General features: G+C 33.6%; 1 protein-coding gene across 2 annotated transcripts in view; it reads right to left on the bottom strand.

The window, feature by feature from the left end:
• ADK (adenosine kinase) overlaps positions 1 to 18,029 on the bottom strand; it is a 581,524-nt gene that overhangs the window by 370,742 nt on the left and 192,753 nt on the right. For both annotated transcript variants that reach the window (XM_053922691.2, XM_024561378.4), the window contains exon 4: positions 878 to 956. In XM_053922691.2, the coding sequence (XP_053778666.1) occupies positions 878 to 956 (79 nt within the window). The remainder of the gene's footprint in view (positions 1 to 877; positions 957 to 18,029) is intronic.

Here is an 18,029-nt window from a genome sequence, read left to right as displayed (position 1 = left end):
AATTACAGAGGTAAGAACCAGAGCTATGTAAAGTTTTTTCATGTCCTTTATAATTGTAAGTTTAAACAGGACACTAACCTTCTCACTCAAGATTAAGTTAGGCTGGTGACTTGAAGAGTGTATGTCAAATAAGTTTATCCAATTACCCACTGGAAGATATAGATATGGGTATAGATATAGATATATAAATTTATACATACATATAAATTTATGTATGTATATATGTATATAAAGATATACCCAGATATAGACACACAAATATAAATCTGCCTATTTTCATGTACACAAATATATGTATCCACATGTAACACAAGAAAACTTGTAGTATGTCATTACAGAAATGTCCTTAGAAGCACTATATGAAATGCAGAAGCCACAAGGTTTAATTGTATTAAAAAAATTAAAAATTTCAACACAGCAAAAGCCACTATAAACAGTTAAATTATAAATAAGAAATACCTTCAATTTAAAGAATAAAAAACCATACTATCCGCAATATGAGAAATTGTACAAACCAACAACATGAAAAATAATAGTCAAAGAATTTGACAATTAAGAAAGAATAATGCAGACAATTAAAACTGAATAAAAATAAAAAATAATTAAAAAATAATAATTACAAAAGAAAGAATAAATGTAAATGAACAATAAACACATTAAATGATGTTCAGGCTTACCAATAAAACCAAAGAAATACCAATTAAAATAAAGTAAGTTTTGTTGATTGGATGGGAAATGACTGCTAAAATCCTAATTCAAAACCAGTAAAACTATTCCATAGCAACAAAACATAGATTGGAACAATTATGTACAATAACCAAAAGTCTAGAATCATTTTGAATCCATTTATTTATAACTTTAAAAATAATTAACCAACCTGGGCCACTTTCATTGAATTCTGGGTAGAACCACCAGCATGATATTCAACTTTGAATTTTTTTACCAGTTCATCAAACCTATAAGAAATCATAGTAGAAAAAGTAAGTTAGCATCTCTCAGTTTTCACAATGCAAATTTTTCTGATTAGAAGCACATTAATCACAATTAGTGGAAATTTTCAATTATACAATTATATTGTATAAATGAATGAAAATACTATATAAAAATCTTTGCTAAATATCCATGCTTAAGATATTTATTATATAAATTTACAACTATAAGAATTTAAACTATGTAGGCTTTCCATTATTAATCATTAAGATAAAGTTAGAAATAAAAAATCATAATTATAAGCAATACATATTTTCCTACATTAAGTGGTGCTCCCTAGAATCCTTATAAATGTATATTCTAATAAGTTTTAAAAGTCTTAGATATCATGAGGACTAATGGTTTATAATTTAAAGAATCAGAAAACTACAGTGGGTTGTGTGATTCTAGGCAAGGTGCTTGGTGACCATTTCTGTATCTGATGAACAGAGGCATGGAGAAAGATAATCTAAGTTTTGAGACTTCATTGTATCTGATAAAAGCTATAGAACTTCTCTCCAGGAAATACATATATTCACTATACACGTTACTTTTATTAAAAGATTATCCATGTACACCCTTCCTACTACACACCCTTAGCCAAGGGACTATGGACAGTGATTGAAACAAGGGTCAAATTAGATGATGACATTTACTAATCTGGATCACAAATCAGTATTCCTTACTACATGTCTTTAACTTGTTAGATGCTGTGAGAGATATCCAAGAGGCATGTACTTTAATTTCAAAGGATTTACAAGCTTTAGAGGGACAAAAAAATGAATACATATGAAAACATAGAGAAAATTAGAAAATACCAATTTATCAAATAACATGTAAGCAATGTAGACAGTAAGTGCTACAAGAGGTCAGTCAAAGAAGAGAGAGGTTAGGATGTGAGTACAATATTTGAGGAAGATTTCAGTCTTGAAAATATTTTCAAAACTTTAAGTATAAAAGTAGATCCTGCTATTCAAGTGAAACATGCACAGAATAAATACACACACACAGACACACACACACACATATGATAAATTCAGAGGTTAGATTTGGGGTAGAGAAAATGGAGTGATAACCAGTTCTATACCTCCAATTGCCTTGGAATTCCACCTTTAAAACCTTGAGATGTCAATGAACACCATCAGCAAACCTGCTCAGAACTTTGACAGCTATAATTGTATATCACCAATACTACTAATGGAATAAAAACAGTAGAGAAGACAAAGTACATAGGACACAGATACAGATAGGTGGAAAATTTTGGTAGTTTAGTAAGTTCTCCTCTAATTACTTTATTAACTAGGTATCAGCTAAGACTGATATTAGAACTTGGAGGACAAGGGGTGTGAGTGGACAAAGTAAATACAGAGTGGTCAAATGCTAGGTTCATTTGAGGTACTTCCACTTCCAAAAGATAATCCTCAAAAGCTTTTAGACCACATTTGTAGTGAGTTGAATGGTGGTCTCCAAAAAGATATGTCCCCTCAGAACCTGTGGATGTAAACTTATTTAGAAAGAGTCTCTCCAGATATAATTAATAATTAATTGATAAGTATAAATTAATAATTTATTATTTGATAAATTAATTATTATTTATTAAATAATAAATATTATTAAAAGATGCTCTTTTTCTCTAGAGCATCTAGCAAAGCTAAGGTGGTAATAGTCTAGAACCATATTGGTCCAATAAGGTATATCCTAGCCTCATGTGGCTACAGACATTTAAATTTAACCTAATTAAATAAAATTTAAAATTCTGTTAATCATTCTCAGTAGCTATATGTTTGATAGCCACACGTGGCTTAGTGGCTATCATACTGGGCACACAAATACAGAACATTCACACGTTGCAAAAAAAGCTCTATGGGATGGTGCTGAGACTTCAGTAACAAAAAGAAAGTAAACAGAGTAAACGACCAATTTCGCAGCTGAAAGGGACCTAGTAGAATGCTTTGATGTAATGAATGAGGGCTGTGAGGCACAGTGTACCTAAGTAGATTGCCAAACAAAGGTCACACATGGCGCACTGGCAAGTCCAAATCAGAACAACAGCCTCAGAATTACTTGTTAATTAAAACACAGAAATTAGTGTATATTTCTCCTCATTCTGGTCAACTAAGAGTTTTCTATAAGAAATCAAAATTTTGCTTACTAATGTTATATTTGGAATCAGTTTAAGAGGTATAAAAATTACAGGACCTCACATTTCAAGACAAATAATGTAGTATAGGTTCAGTACTTTTCTTAAGTCTTACTGGATATCAAAAAGCATGTTTTACACATGTAAAAATAAACAGAAGTATAACAGTATCACATACAGAAAAGATGCCACACAGACCACAATTTTGAGAAATAACAAATTCTAGTGTAGCAGAAAGCAAATATAATACATTCACACAGCATTGATAGGAGACATAATAGTAGTTGTACCTTCTTTAAACACTAGTCTTTGGAATACCAATGTAGCTGCCTAACCACTCTTACTTTACCACAAGAGCAAAATTTGTTTAAATGTTCCAATCTATCATGGTAAAGTCCTCCATATTCTGGCAGTTGTGTAGACTCTTAGCCCACCTGACAATTATTTATTTATTTTGGTAATAGCTTTATTGAGATGTAACTCATGTACCATATAGTTCATCCATTTAAAGGCTACAATCCAATCATTTAAAATATATTCATAGTTGTACAATCATCACCAGAATCAGTTTTAGAATATTTTCAAAAAGAAATGCTATATCCTTAAGCTATCAAAACCAAATCTTCCCATCATTCTTCCCCACCCTAAACAACCATTAATCTACTTTCTATTTCTATAATTTTGCCTATACTGGGTATTTCATATAAACGGAATCATATAATGTGTATATGGTTTTGTTGATTGGGTTCTTTTACTTAGAATAATGTTATCAAGCTTTATACTTGCTATCATACATGCTATAGAATATATAAGTACTTCATTCCTTTTTATGGCTGAATAATATTCCATTATATGGATATGTCACCTTTTGTTTATCCATTTATCCATCGATGAACACTTTGGGTTGGTTTCACCTTATGGCTGTTGTGAAAAATGCTGCTATGAACATTTGCACACAAGGCTTTTGTGGACATAATATTTTCATTTCTCGTGACTATATACCTAGGAATAGACTTTCTGGGTCAAATGTTAACCCTATGTTTAGCTTTCTGAGGAACTGCCATACTATTTTCCACTGACTGTCTAGTTTTTTCTAATAGACAATACAGGGAAACATGCCTGTTTAATTACTATATGAAAAAGAAGTAACTTGGAAATAATAAGGTTTCCATACATTAACTTTGCCACTTGAGTAACAAAAATGGGCATAAATAAACAATAAGGTGAAAGAAATCAAGTTGAAGTTAAGAAAAATACAAAAAAATTGGATATAAAAAAAGATGAAAAGTATAAAAGATAAATTAAAACACAGAGGATGAATCAGGTGGCCCAAGACCCCCTTAAAAAGAATGATAAAAAGGGAGAATAGAGATAATGAAGGGTAGGAAGGAAATGACCAGAAAAAACATTTTCAAAAAGGAAAAAAATTAAGTCTTCAGATTTGTCCAAACACCAAGCAATTCTACTATGCAGTGGGGACTAAGATCCATACTTGGACATACTTGTTACATTTCTTAACTCTCATAGAAAGAGAAAAATCCTAAAAGATTTAGAGTAAAAACATCACATTATCTAAAAAGGAGTTAAGAATCAGAATAATACCTGACTTCTAAAGAACACAGAATGCTAGCCCTGACTCATGTGGCTCACTGGGTTGGGTCATCCCACAAATCTAAAGGTCCCGGATTGATTCCTGATCAGGGCACATACCTGGATTGCCGGCCAGGTCCCCAGTTGGGGGCATGTGAGAAGCAACTGATCAATGTTTATCTTATGCATCAATGTTTCTTTCCCTCTCTTTCTCCCTCCCTTCTCCTCTTTCTAAAAAAATAAATAAAATCATTTTTTTAAAGAATATAGAATGCTAAGTCAATGTAATATTTTATCCTATGCTAGGAGAAAAGAAAAGATCTTCAAAGTAGAATTCACTATCCACTCATATTACTATACTAATTAGGGAAAATATTTTCCCATCCTTTCCTTATATGAAAATTTGAAAATTACTACAGAGGAGGAATACCAATCAAAAACAAACTAAGTAAGAAGATAGAGTGGGATTTTTTAAAACAGAAAAATTGAGAACTGTGTATGGCTTTGGAAAAGAAAAGGAATCCAGAAAAAAAATTAAAGAGGATCCATTAAACCTCATTACATGCAATATTCTTCTTTAAGTAGCAAAACTTTTAATAAAAAATTGTATTTCCTATAAATCAATCCAATCACACCACTGGGATCTACAGAGAATAATATTCACCTAGTTATTTGGTAATTATATTTTGTTTACTTTTTCATTTTAGAATCTATGCAAATATAAAACATATAACATTTAATTATAGTTGTGAAACAGAACGTAAAAACGTTATATACAAAACCATACAGATTTCAAGTGTACAACTCAACAACAAAACCTTAGATATTAAATTAAGCATAAAACTGTATCTTGGCAAAAGTATTGAGATTTTTGGGGATATTTTAATACTTTGGGGATTTTTCTTTCTTTTTTAACTTTCTAAATGTTTAACATTAGCTTAAGACAATATAACTTCAAAAAAGAAATCTAAGTAAATATTCAAAATATCAAAATAAAACATTATATATAATACTGACATTTTGAAGTTGGGAGAATAGAGAGATGCAAAGCATTCTAATTCTCTTTTAATTGAAAAGAATAAGTAACTCAGATGTTAATAATCAATTTTTTAAAGACATTTTAAGTATATTGTTGAAAGTCAATCAATCGAAAAAATATATAAAACAATGTAAATAAAACAATAAGAAAGGAAAAAAACAAAAAACAGTATACACTATAATCTTCATCTTCAAGATCAGTGTGAGTAGACATTTAAACTTGTTAATTCAAGGATGAGGCACAATTACATTACTTAGATTTATGATGTTAAACTAAAAACATTAACTGTTAGTGTTTGCATCTCTATAGAGTGGAAGGAAGTTTTATTGTTTTTTTTTCTAATTTTATTTTGTTTTAATAAATTCCTTAAGGGTATCTACAATAAATGTCAATTTATAAAATACAGTCATGTGCTGCTTAAAGATGGGATACTTTCTGAGAAATGTTGTTAGGTGACTGCGTATTAGAGCAGTGGTCAGATTAAGGAACTTTCTGTTACTTATAAAAAAAAAGAAGAAGGTGTTTAACATAGAGAGGGTGCAGAACTGAGGAATAAATATTTTGACCTTAAAAATTTGTTTTTGGTTCCTCTGACCCTGTCTGACACAAATAGCTCTCTATGGCACTGAACTGATAGAAGAAATAAAACTTATCTATGCTTTACATCATTACAACCTGAAAATTCTTCCAAAGTACAAAGACTGGTAGGGAATCAATTGCTAAGCCCCACAGATATTTCTCCTTTCAGAGGGAAAAAAAATATCCCCCTGAACTGCATATGCTTCCATTTCTTAAAGGAAATTCAGTTCCATTATAATAATCTTATGGGGCCACTGTCATATATATTCAGTCTATCGCTGACTAACACATCATTATGCAGCACATGACTGTACGTGTAAAGTGAGCACCTGTGTAACCACCACCGATAGGCAGACAGATTAGATAGATGATAGATAGAGAGTTACCGATATATATGAGCTTAACCATTTCTGGGCTCTTTACTCCGACTCTGTATCTGTATCTATATGTCAACCACTGCACAAACTCCATTTTGTCTTATTACTATCACTTTGTTAAGTCTTAATGAAAGGACAAGTGTCTTCACCTTGTTCTTCATGAGTGCTTTGGATATTGGTCCTTCTGTACCTCCACATTGACAAACTAGTCAATTTCCTTAAAAAAAAAAAAAAAACTTGCCAGAATTTTGGACTAGGATTGCACTGATTATACACACATAGAAAAAAGTGGTATCTTTCCAATATCAAATTGACCAATTCATGATCACATATATTTATTGAGGTCTTTAATATCTCTTAAATAAATTTCATAATCTTGACATAAATCCTGCATATCCTTTATTTTAGAGTCACTACCTCATACTTCCTATGTTTTAATACTATTGGAATTAATGTCTGTTTAAACCTAATTTTTATTTGTTGCTGGTATTTAGAAGTATAATTATTTACATTAATTTTTTTCCAGCCAAGTTCCTAACATCTCTAATTAATTCTAATGTTTTATCTGTTTTTGCCACACAGAAGTAATTATCATTTGTGAATAATGACAATTTTCTCTCCCCCTTTTTTGCCTTAGGGCAGAGACTAAGACTTGCAATATTGACATGCATAGAGAAAAAAATAGCAGTGACCTGATAAATCCTGGTAAATCCCGATGAATGACAGGGTAGGTTCATTTCCCAAAACTGAATGTTTTTGACAGAAGTGTTTAATTTTTTAGTCTGATTAATTTTTACTGAGTGTTTTTACTGCTTCTACCAAGGAGTTAAATTTATTTTAATGTCATAGACATATCTTCTATTAATAGATATTTTCATATATTCCAATTTAGAAATCTTAAGCTATCAAAATATTTACATAATATAATTCAACAAAATTACAATATACATGTTAATTGCAAACAAAATTATACAATATATGTATGTACTAAAAAAAAAGCAAGAGGAGTACAACCAAGATGTTAATAGTGGTTAACTCCAAGGTAGAAGCAATTATGGATCTTCTATACATTTATTTTGATTATCAGTGTAATAAGCATAAAAACTGTTTTGTAGGAAAAACATTTTAAGTCTATTTCATCTTATAATGGAAGAACATAGTAATTTTCCATACAGCTATTTAGAAAGAACTACATATAGAACAAAGCCAAATAAAAAGCACAGAGCAGAAAAGTAAATGGTTCTGAATCAAACAGGCAAGGAAAGTTTAACATTTGAAGTGGAATTTGACAGATAAGGGAGAAAAAATACTCAGGGCTGAAGGTAAAACAATAAAAAAAAATATGACATATTCAGAGAAACAATTTAAACACAGACTAAAATATAGGTCAAAATCAAAGTAGTAAAAACTGACAAAGAAAGGGGGGTTATTCTCTCTGCCAGGCTAATAAATTTAGACATTATTCAGTAGACAACTAAGAATTATTAAAAATCTGTTTACTACTAATGTGAAAGGCAGTTTAAAAAAATGATGATAGTACTGTTCAGAGGACAGAGTGGAATAAAGAACATAATATAACAAATATAAGATTCTATACTAATTATACTTAATTTTAAAAAATTAAAACAATAAAAAAAAGGTAGGCCACCTGACTTTAGTTCATACCAAAGATGATTAGATGCTGAGGTACAAAGGGCTAGAGAGAAGTGATCAAGCTAAGGAATCATTTCCTATCCTAAAGAAACAGCATGTGATAAATAACTGCAAATGAAATATGGGACAGAGGGATGACAGTTTGGAGATGTCTCGTGTGGATGACTAGCTGGATGGTGGTAGGAAAGGAAATAGAGGAGAGAAGCAAGACCTTATGGAGCAAGGGGAAATCCTAAGTAGCTGACTGACGAACCAAGCAACATTTCTGTTTAGGGAACTGACTGAAATGAGGCAAGATTTGTTCCCTTTTATCTTTTGCGTGAATTGGGTACATAAGTCATATCTTGGTTTTCTTTTTATAATTTCTAGCTGTTATGTTTGTCTATGAATGGTCTACTTTGTCAAAACTATCGTGGACCTGGTGAAAAATACTTAACAAAACACAAAGTTCAGGCTAAAACATTAATAACCTCAAAACCATGAATATAACTTTAAAAGGAGATAATGAATTATGTAAAAACCTTAAATATTTTTTAACTGTTTAGGGATGAAAGAGCTTATGGTATATTTACATTTTAGGGAAAACTGAGTACTTCCACTATGTAATTTTTTTTCTAGAGGGAATGACATGTGGCAATTTTGAACTTTATAGATTTATTCTTACTTTCTCCTTTTGGCTGAGCTCCTTTGTCTGAATGGAGTGGATATATGAAACACCTCAATCAAAAGGCTGACAATTAAAAGGAAAGTAGCTGATCCATTTTCCTACTACCAATCTACCTGGAAAGGCCAAATTAAGAAAGTACATAGCTTTATGATGTTAAAAAACATTCCAGAGGGCAAGTAACTTAAAGTGCTAGAGAAAAATTGAATTCAGTGTTTATCAAACTTCTGGTTGAGAGGTTACAGTTGATAGAAGCAAAGAATATAAATAACTAATTTGATTATATAAATATAGTTAAAGCTTTTCTATATTAAAACAAAGTCAAACAAAAAACGTTAAATATAAATAAATGTTTAACAAATGTGAAAAATGATTATTTTTACTTAAAATATTTAAATGTTATTTTACACATTAATTTAATTTTAGATGATTTTATTAAGTTAACATTATTGGTTTTTACTTATATTTTATTATGCTATTACATTTGTCCTGATTTTTCCCCTCTTGCTCCTCTCTACTCAGCACCTCCCACTCCCTCAGGCAATCCCCCCACCCTTGTTAATGCCACAGGTCATGCATATTAGTTCTTTGGCTACTCCTTTTGCTATACTATACTTTACATCCCCAGAGCTATTCTGTAACAACCTATTTGTACTTCTAATCCCCTCACCCCTCACTTATTCTCCCAAACCCCCATCTCTTTATTTTTAACCTTTTGCATTTTAATTATGATGTGTCTTGGGGTAGGCCTCTTTACATCCATCTTGTTTGGGACTCTGTGCTTCCTGGACTTTCATATCTATCTCCCTATTACCAGATTAGGGAAGTTTTCTTTCATTATTTTTTCAAATAGATTACCAGTTTCTTGCTCTTTCTCTTCTCCTGACACCCCTATGATGCGAATGTTGGATTGCTTAAAGTTGTCCCGTAGGCTGCTTACACTATCCTCATTTTTTTGGATTCTTTTTTCATCTTGTTCTGATTGGTTTTTTGCTTCCTTGTGTTCCAAATCATTGATATGATTCTTGGCTTCAACCACTCTACTGTTGTGTCCCTGTAAATTTTTCTTTATTTCAATTAACTTATCCTTTGTTTCTGACTGGATCTTTTTTACGCTTTTGAGGTCCTCACTAAGTTCCTTGAGCATCCTTATAACCAGTTTTTGAACTCCGCCTCTGATAGATTGCTTATCTCCATTTCATTTAGCTCTTCTTCTGGAGTTTTGATCAGTCATTTCATTTGGGCCATGTTTCTTTGTCTCCTCATTTTGGCAGCCTCCCTGTGTTTGTTTCTATCTCTTAGGTAGAGCTGCTTTGACTCTGGTCTTGGTAGTGTGGCCTAATATAGTAGGTGTCCTATAGAGTTCCAGTGACACAGCCTCTCCTATCATACAAGCTGTGTACTCGAGGTGCACCCTTCTTGTGGGTTGAGTACACCCTTCTCTTGTAGGTGAGCTTTGGTTGGTGTTCACAGATCAATGGGAGGGATTTACCCACGTCAGTCAGCTGCAAGGACTGGCTATGACCACTGACCACCAACCTCCATCCTCTATGGATGATCAGCTGTGCAGGGGTAGGATGGAGGTGCTCAGACATGGTCTATAGCTGTCCACTGGGTAGGCTGGCCCTGGGGATCCCTGGAGGTACAGGCCAAGATCAGCCCCCACCTATGTTTTCCCTGGGGCCACCCTGCCTGGGCTATAAAGCAATCTGAGATGGCTGCTACTTATACTGGGCTTAGAGATTTCCAGGTGAAGTTAAGCTGTGAATCTAGGCTGCTAGTTGTGGGCCTGGGGCTCATTGAGGCCAGCTGCTGCTTCTTTGTTCATCTGGAAAAGGAGCTTGGGTTGGCCCATGAGTTGAGTGGGACGGAGTCTCTGAGGATCTCCAAGAAGAGTCAAACAGTGTTAGCCAGGCTCATGGAATCTCAGATACGGTACCACACTGCAGGTTCTGTGGGGGGAGGGCCCAGAAAAGAGAAAATGGCCTCTGCTCATCTTGGTGCCAGACACCTCAGCCTCCCCTTGCATGCACTGGTGTCCCTCAAGCCACCTCCCCAGCACCAGAGCCCAGAGGGAGTGAATCTGAGCAGGTAAGACCATGGATGGGTCTTTAAGAGGAACTGCTTGGGGCTCCAGTAGTTTCATCCACTGACTCAATTCCCACTGATTTTTGCAGCCAGAAGTTGTGGGAATTTATCTTCCTGGCACTGGAACCCTGGGCTGGTGGGCCTGGTATGGGTCTGGGACACCTTGCTCCCTAGATACCCCTCCCGAATGTTTATCCACCACATGTGGCTGTGGGACCAGCTCATTCTGCATCTGTGCCCCTCCTACCAGTCTGGATGGATGTGGTTTCCTTAATTCTGTTCCATTCAACTCAATTTCTGTCAGTTCTGAGCAATGGTTGCTCCATATTTTAGTTGTAATTTTGTTGTGGTTGTGCAAAAAGCGTGCCATGTTCGTCTATGCCACCATCTTGACTGGAAGTAATTTAACATTTAAAAAATATTATTGTAATATCCTCATACAAAATAAAAATAAAAATATGTCTCAGATAAATGAACAAATGTAAAAGAAAATAAAAATGACAACTGTTGAAAAGTCTCACTCATAAAGTACATGTAAACAGATTTCTGTACATTAAATTAGTCAAAAACATAAATTATGATACCCAGCATTAGTAGAGACGTGCAGAATCCAACATAACCACACAGTGTTAGTGACAAAACTCTTTGAAAAGTAATTGTGCAATACATATCAAGAGTCATAAAAATGGAGAGTTCTGGCCAAGATGGAGGTATAGGTAGAAACCCTTCACTTCCTCGCACAACCAAAAAGAGGATAACAACCAATCTAAAATCAATAAACAACCACAAGTGCCAGAAAATCAAACTGCAAGGAGCTCCAACAACCAAGGAATTAAAAAAAACAGCCAAACAGAACAACCAGACTGGTAAGAACACCCAGGGAGGCAGCGGACTGCAAGGGCGGGGCTGGCTGAACGGGAAACCAAGACTCAGGGCTGACTGTGGACTACAGTGGTTGCCATGGTGGGAGAAACTCCCAGTCTCACACAAGAGTTCACTGGAAAGCGGGCTAGAGCCAAGCAGGCGAGCTGCACTGTTCCCTCTCTGGCCCCTCCCCCACAGGCAGCACCTCAGCACAGCATGGAGGGTTGCCCTGCCCTGGTGAATACCTAAGGCCCGCCCCCTTACAACTTAACAGGTGCACCAAGACAAAGAAATATGGCCCCAATGAAAGAACACAGCAAAGCTTCAGAAAGACAGCTAAGCAATGAGGAGATAGCCAACCTATCTGATGGAGAATTTAAAGCTCTGGTAATCAAAATGCTCACAGAACTGATTGAGCTTGGTTGAAAAATGAAAAAACAAATGAAAGATACCCAAAGTGAAATAAAGCAAAATATTCAGGGAACCAACAGTGACAGGAAGGAAACCAGGACTCAAAGCAACGATTTGGAACAAAAGAAAGAAATAAACATCCAACTGGAACAGAATGAAAAAACAAGAACCCCAAAAAATGAAGAGAGGCTTAGGAATCTCTGGGACAACCTGAAACATTCCAATATCTGAATTATAGGGATGCCAGAAGGAGAAGAACAGCAAGGAATTGAAAACTTATTTGAAAAAAATAATGAAGGAAAACTTCCCGATCTGGTGAAGGAAACAGACTTCCAGGAAGCCCAGAGAGCCCCAGAGAAGTTGGACCCAAAGAGGAACACACCAAGGCACATCGTCATTAAATTACCGAAGATTAAAGATAAGGAGACAATCTTAAAAGCACCAAGAGGAAAGGAGACAGTTACCTACAAAGGAGTTCCCATAAGGCTATCAGCTGATTTCTCAAAAGAAACCTTGCAGGCAAGAAGGGGCTAGAAAGAAGTATTTGAAGTCATGGAAGGCAAGGACCTACATCCAAGATTAGTCTATCCAGCAAAGCTATCATTTACAATGGAAGGGCAGATAAAGTGCTTCCCAGATAAGGTCAAGTTCAAGGAGTTCATCATCACCAAGCCTTTATTATACGAAACGTTAAAGGGACTTATCTAAGAAAAAGAAGATCAAAAATATGAACAGTAAAACAACAAACACAACTATCAACAACTGAACCTAAAAGAAAAGAAAAACAACAAAAACAAAAACTAAGCAAACAAATAGAACAGGAACAGAATCAGAGAAATGGACATTGCATGAAGAGATTTCAGTCGAGAGGGGGAAGGAAGGAATAGGAGGGAAAAGGTACAGGGAAGAAGCAGCATAATTGGTAGGCATAAAATAGATGGGGAGAGGTCAAAAATGGTATAGGAAACAGACAATTCAAAAAACTTATATGTACAACCCATGGACATGAACTAAGGAGGAGGAATGCTGGAGGGTGGGGGGTGCAGGGCAGAGGGGGGATAAAGGAGGACAAATTGGGAAAACTGTAATAGTATAATAAATAAAATATACTTTTAAAAAATCATAAAAATGTTTATATCCTATTGTCATAAAATTCCATTTGACTCTATCTTAGGGAAGTCATCCAAGTCAAAAATAATGCTACATGTAAGAGCTGCTCATCCTACCGTAATATATAATAAAGTAAAATCAACATAATGTCTCAAAATAGAGGAATGATTAAGTAAACTATGGTAATTATCTTGGAAGAAATATAATAAAGCTCATATAATAATTACTTATATTCTACATTATTCCAGGAAGAAACTGATGGCTTATGAAGATACCTATAATACAGAGTAAATAAATACATTAAATAAATATCTGAAAATGACATTAAAAACAGAAGTAGCAAATTAAGAGGAAGTTGAAAGAACACAAAATGTAGAACATGAATACTTTTAGTTTATGAAAACCAAAATATAACATTGAATACCCTTATATTTACTGTTCAAAGGCAGTATCAGAATATAAAATGTATTCAACATGTTTAGTAGTTTTCTTTAGAAATTTTTTTAAATGACCAGAAGAAAATACATTAATTAACATGCCAACAGCATTTTTATATAAGCCTTTCCTTTTTTATATTTTCTACAATTTGATCACAAGCTTATTTGAATTTACAATGAAAGTATTTTTGTTAATAACTTTTCAATAAAAATTAATGTCACTAGAGTTTGATTCAGAATTTCTTGAAGACAAACTTTATGGAAAAATGCAAAAACAATAAACTAGTTCTAAATAAGTTTTAACACTTATTCTGATAAATGTGCAGGAGAATTTAAATTCTAAGTAATGCTTCCCACTCTTATATCAGATATTACTAAATAAATGATTTAGAATTCCTGACAATTAATATGATGGATATATATACAGATATGTGTGTGTATGTATGTGTGTGTGTATGCTTTACTTCTGAGAAGAAAATTAAAATACTGGGAAGTGGAGAAGGTTTAGAATACTAATGCGCTGGGCAAAGCTGTAACTAAATACTAGGCTTGGTTCTGGTTTAGTATTAAATCTCTGGAGATACCATACCACATCAGAGTGGTACTATGCACAAGAAAAGGTATCAAGTATGGGAATTTAAAGTCTACTAAGAGATAACATCACTTCCGGTAAAAATAACAATAATACTGATGATCATAAGCATGTTACTACTAGCAGCAGCAAGTAATTTCTAATTAAGGAACAGCTGGTCAGTGACTAAATGACCAAAGTAAACATAGGCAAGCGAACATAATCCATCCCTTAGAATAAAAAGCTCTTTTGGCATTGAAATCAAGGTACAAGTATTAATGGAAATAAATGCAGGGTAGTATATTACAAAGAGACCACCTTTTCAAAAGCAATAATTATTATAGTAAGTACAACATGGGCAGATAGGGCACAGGGAGAAAATTTTAATGGAAGAAACTAAGGATGTTATACTGAAGAGAGAGTAGCTGGAATTTGCTGCTTGTCATTAACGTGTACTGATCATTTCATAAGATTTCCAGCAAGTTTCCACTTTATATAGTTTAGAATGTGAAACAAACAGTACATTTTTTAATGAGCTTTAAGAGTTAGATTAGTAACAACAGAAACACAGAGTCTAACACAATATATCCAATGTGACAACACAATAAGCCTGTTCTGTTTTGAAAACTTAACACTCAAGAATAAAGAATACCCAGCACACAAAAATAAAGAAAATCTGGAGTGTAAAGGGTAAGGAAAACAGTATTTTTTGGAAGATGATAGTATAACAATGTATATTCACTATACCTTAGAAAATAATCGCAGTACTCTTAATTCCACTGACTGAGATTTACACATAAGGATCTGAATGAAAAAGTTAATCTGAGGGTCAAGTATTATCTAGTTCAATCTGTGAGACTTAAGGAAGGTTTTAAAATCTAGAGCATTTTGAATTCCTATCTTCATTTGGTTTTTATGTTAAGAAATTTCTTCCAAAATACCTTTTTTAACTTTACATAAATTACCCATAAATCAGCAAGACAAATGACAAAGTTATATAAGAAATTTAATTAAAAATTTAAGAAAGACAAAGTTTTTATTTCCTGACATTTCTGAAAAAAGTAAGTGCCTGAGCAGTGATATTTTTCATATTACATAAAGTTAATTCCTGACAATATGTCATAGTGAGCCTAGTGATTAAGGATACCAAAGCACTGTTCATAGTTTCTGACTTAAACATTATTGATCTATTATTTTACTTACTGTTATAGAAATATTTTTTAATGTTTACTATAAAAACTTCAGGAATGTTATACTATCCAGAACATACAAAGAACTCTCAAAATTCAGTAATGCTAAACCAAACAATACAGTACAAAAGATTGGGCAAAAGATTACTAGAAACCTTACCAAAGAAAAGGTACAGATGGCAAATAAACATGGATTTAATATCATTACTCATTACAGAAACCCAAATTAAAACCATAACAGATACATCCATTAAAATGACTTTAAAAATTGACAATACCAAGTGCTGACAAGGATGTAATGCAACTGAAATGCTTACACGTTGCTGATGGAAATGAAAAATGGCACACCCTCTTTAGAAAATAATTTGGCAATTTCTTAAAAATTAGGCATGTAGTTACCAGACAATTCAGGTACATGACTGTTTATAATAGCCATATTTATAATCACCAAACACTTCAAACAACCCAAATGTCCTTTACTTCTGAGAAGAAAATTAAAATACTGGGAAGTGGAGAAGGTTTCGAATAGTGAACAGATAAAGAAATTGCGGTACACACATGCAAGGAATACTATTAAGCAATAAAAAGAAACAACCAACAACTCAAGAACATGGATGAATCTCAGAAATACAGGGCTATGTGAAAAGAAGCCAGACATAAAAGGATCCCATACAATATGATCCCATTTATTTGACATTCTGAGTAAGCCAAAGCTATGGGGACAGAAATCAGAGTAGTGGTTGCCAGCAGCTGAAGAAAGAAAAGAGATTGACTATAAAGAAGTATGAATTTGGGGGACAGTGGAAATGTACTATTTCGGTGATGGTTACACAAACTATATAATTTGTCTAAACTCATAAAATTTTTCACATAAAAATGAATTTCAACCTATGTAAATTATACCTCAATAAACCTGACTTATTAAATACACACATGCACAATCTAGGTAACCAATTAAAGAAAGTCCGAAAGATCACTTCTCCCTCTATGCATTTATGTATACACACGTGTACATATATACCTATGTGCCTCCAGAGAAAGTCATAAACATGGACACACAGAGACATATGCAGAGCACATTTGAAACTCAAAGCAGCCTTACAAGTAAGATTAATACAATTATCCCCATTTTCTACATAAAGGCACAAATTTAGAGTTTTAGTGACTCATTTTTAAACTTGTCATTTTGAAATAGTTTCAAAGTGAAAAGGCTGCAAGAATAAGAAAACACCTATACACCTGCCAAAATTCACCAATTTTTGCATGTTTTGCCTTTTTCTCTATAGACATATAAGTGTTTAGTTACTCCAAATCATTTTGGAGTACACTGTGTATACGCATATAATACACTTTTATTATTTATAATACCTCAAGGAAAATTTCCTCAGCAGATAAAGTTTATATCTATGAAATAATTTGATTTTATGTGTTGCTATGTTTATGTCCAATTAACCCAACACACCCCAAAGCTATTGTCTGACCTCATTTCTTGTCATCTCTCTTTCCACTATGTATTTCTCTCCCAGTGAGATCCCTGCTCTTACATCCAGAACAGAGCTCAGTGCCCCTACTGGACAAGCTCCTTACAGGCCTAAAAAGAGGACTCTAAATGAAATGGACTGAGGATGACACACTGGGAAGAGGGCTTGCTTCATCCTGCTCTATGTGCAAAACACAGGTCTCGGATCTGTGATGGCCTTTTTCTTTTCAGGAGTGATTGTGTCTGTCCCTGAACTACACTCTCCACAATTGCTTTATTTTGCCATGTATAATGCACACCCAAGTTTTTGGCCCAAACTTTCAGGGGAAGAAATCTCTGATTTTAATGGTTTAATTCCATTTTTGTTTATTTGTATTTAGAAACAAAACCAGTTATCATATTCCAGGCTATTATTTTGCATACAGATATCGTTATTACTTTCTAGAGTTACACATTTAACACATAAGCATAAATAAAATAATTAAAAACATTTATATAGATACAGAATTAGTACTACCCATGTATAATGCACATCCTTATTTTTCCCTCAAAAATTTGGGCAAAAAAGAATACATTATACACAGCAAAAAACAGTAACTTCTTTTTCACAGTCTCTTAACGTCTCCCACCTACCTCTATTGTCCTAAGGTACAGACATATAGAAGCAGTAACAGCTATATTGGAATATGATACTTCTTCTACTTACAAGAAATTTAAGTTCTTACTATATTCTTTCTCCTAGCAATTTTAAAGGCTCAGGTTATATGTGATTATATTTGTGTCCCTTGTTTTAACAAGGATGAGGACCTGGCTGGTGTGGCTCAGTTGGCTGAAGCGCCCTCCTGTAACCAAAGGGTTGCAGGTTCG

The sequence above is a fragment of the Desmodus rotundus genome, chromosome 4 (assembly GCF_022682495.2).
Source record: "Desmodus rotundus isolate HL8 chromosome 4, HLdesRot8A.1, whole genome shotgun sequence".
Taxonomy (NCBI): domain Eukaryota; kingdom Metazoa; phylum Chordata; class Mammalia; order Chiroptera; family Phyllostomidae; genus Desmodus; species Desmodus rotundus.
Note: the sequence above shows the minus strand (reverse complement) of the source record. Positions and strands in the feature narration are given on the sequence as shown.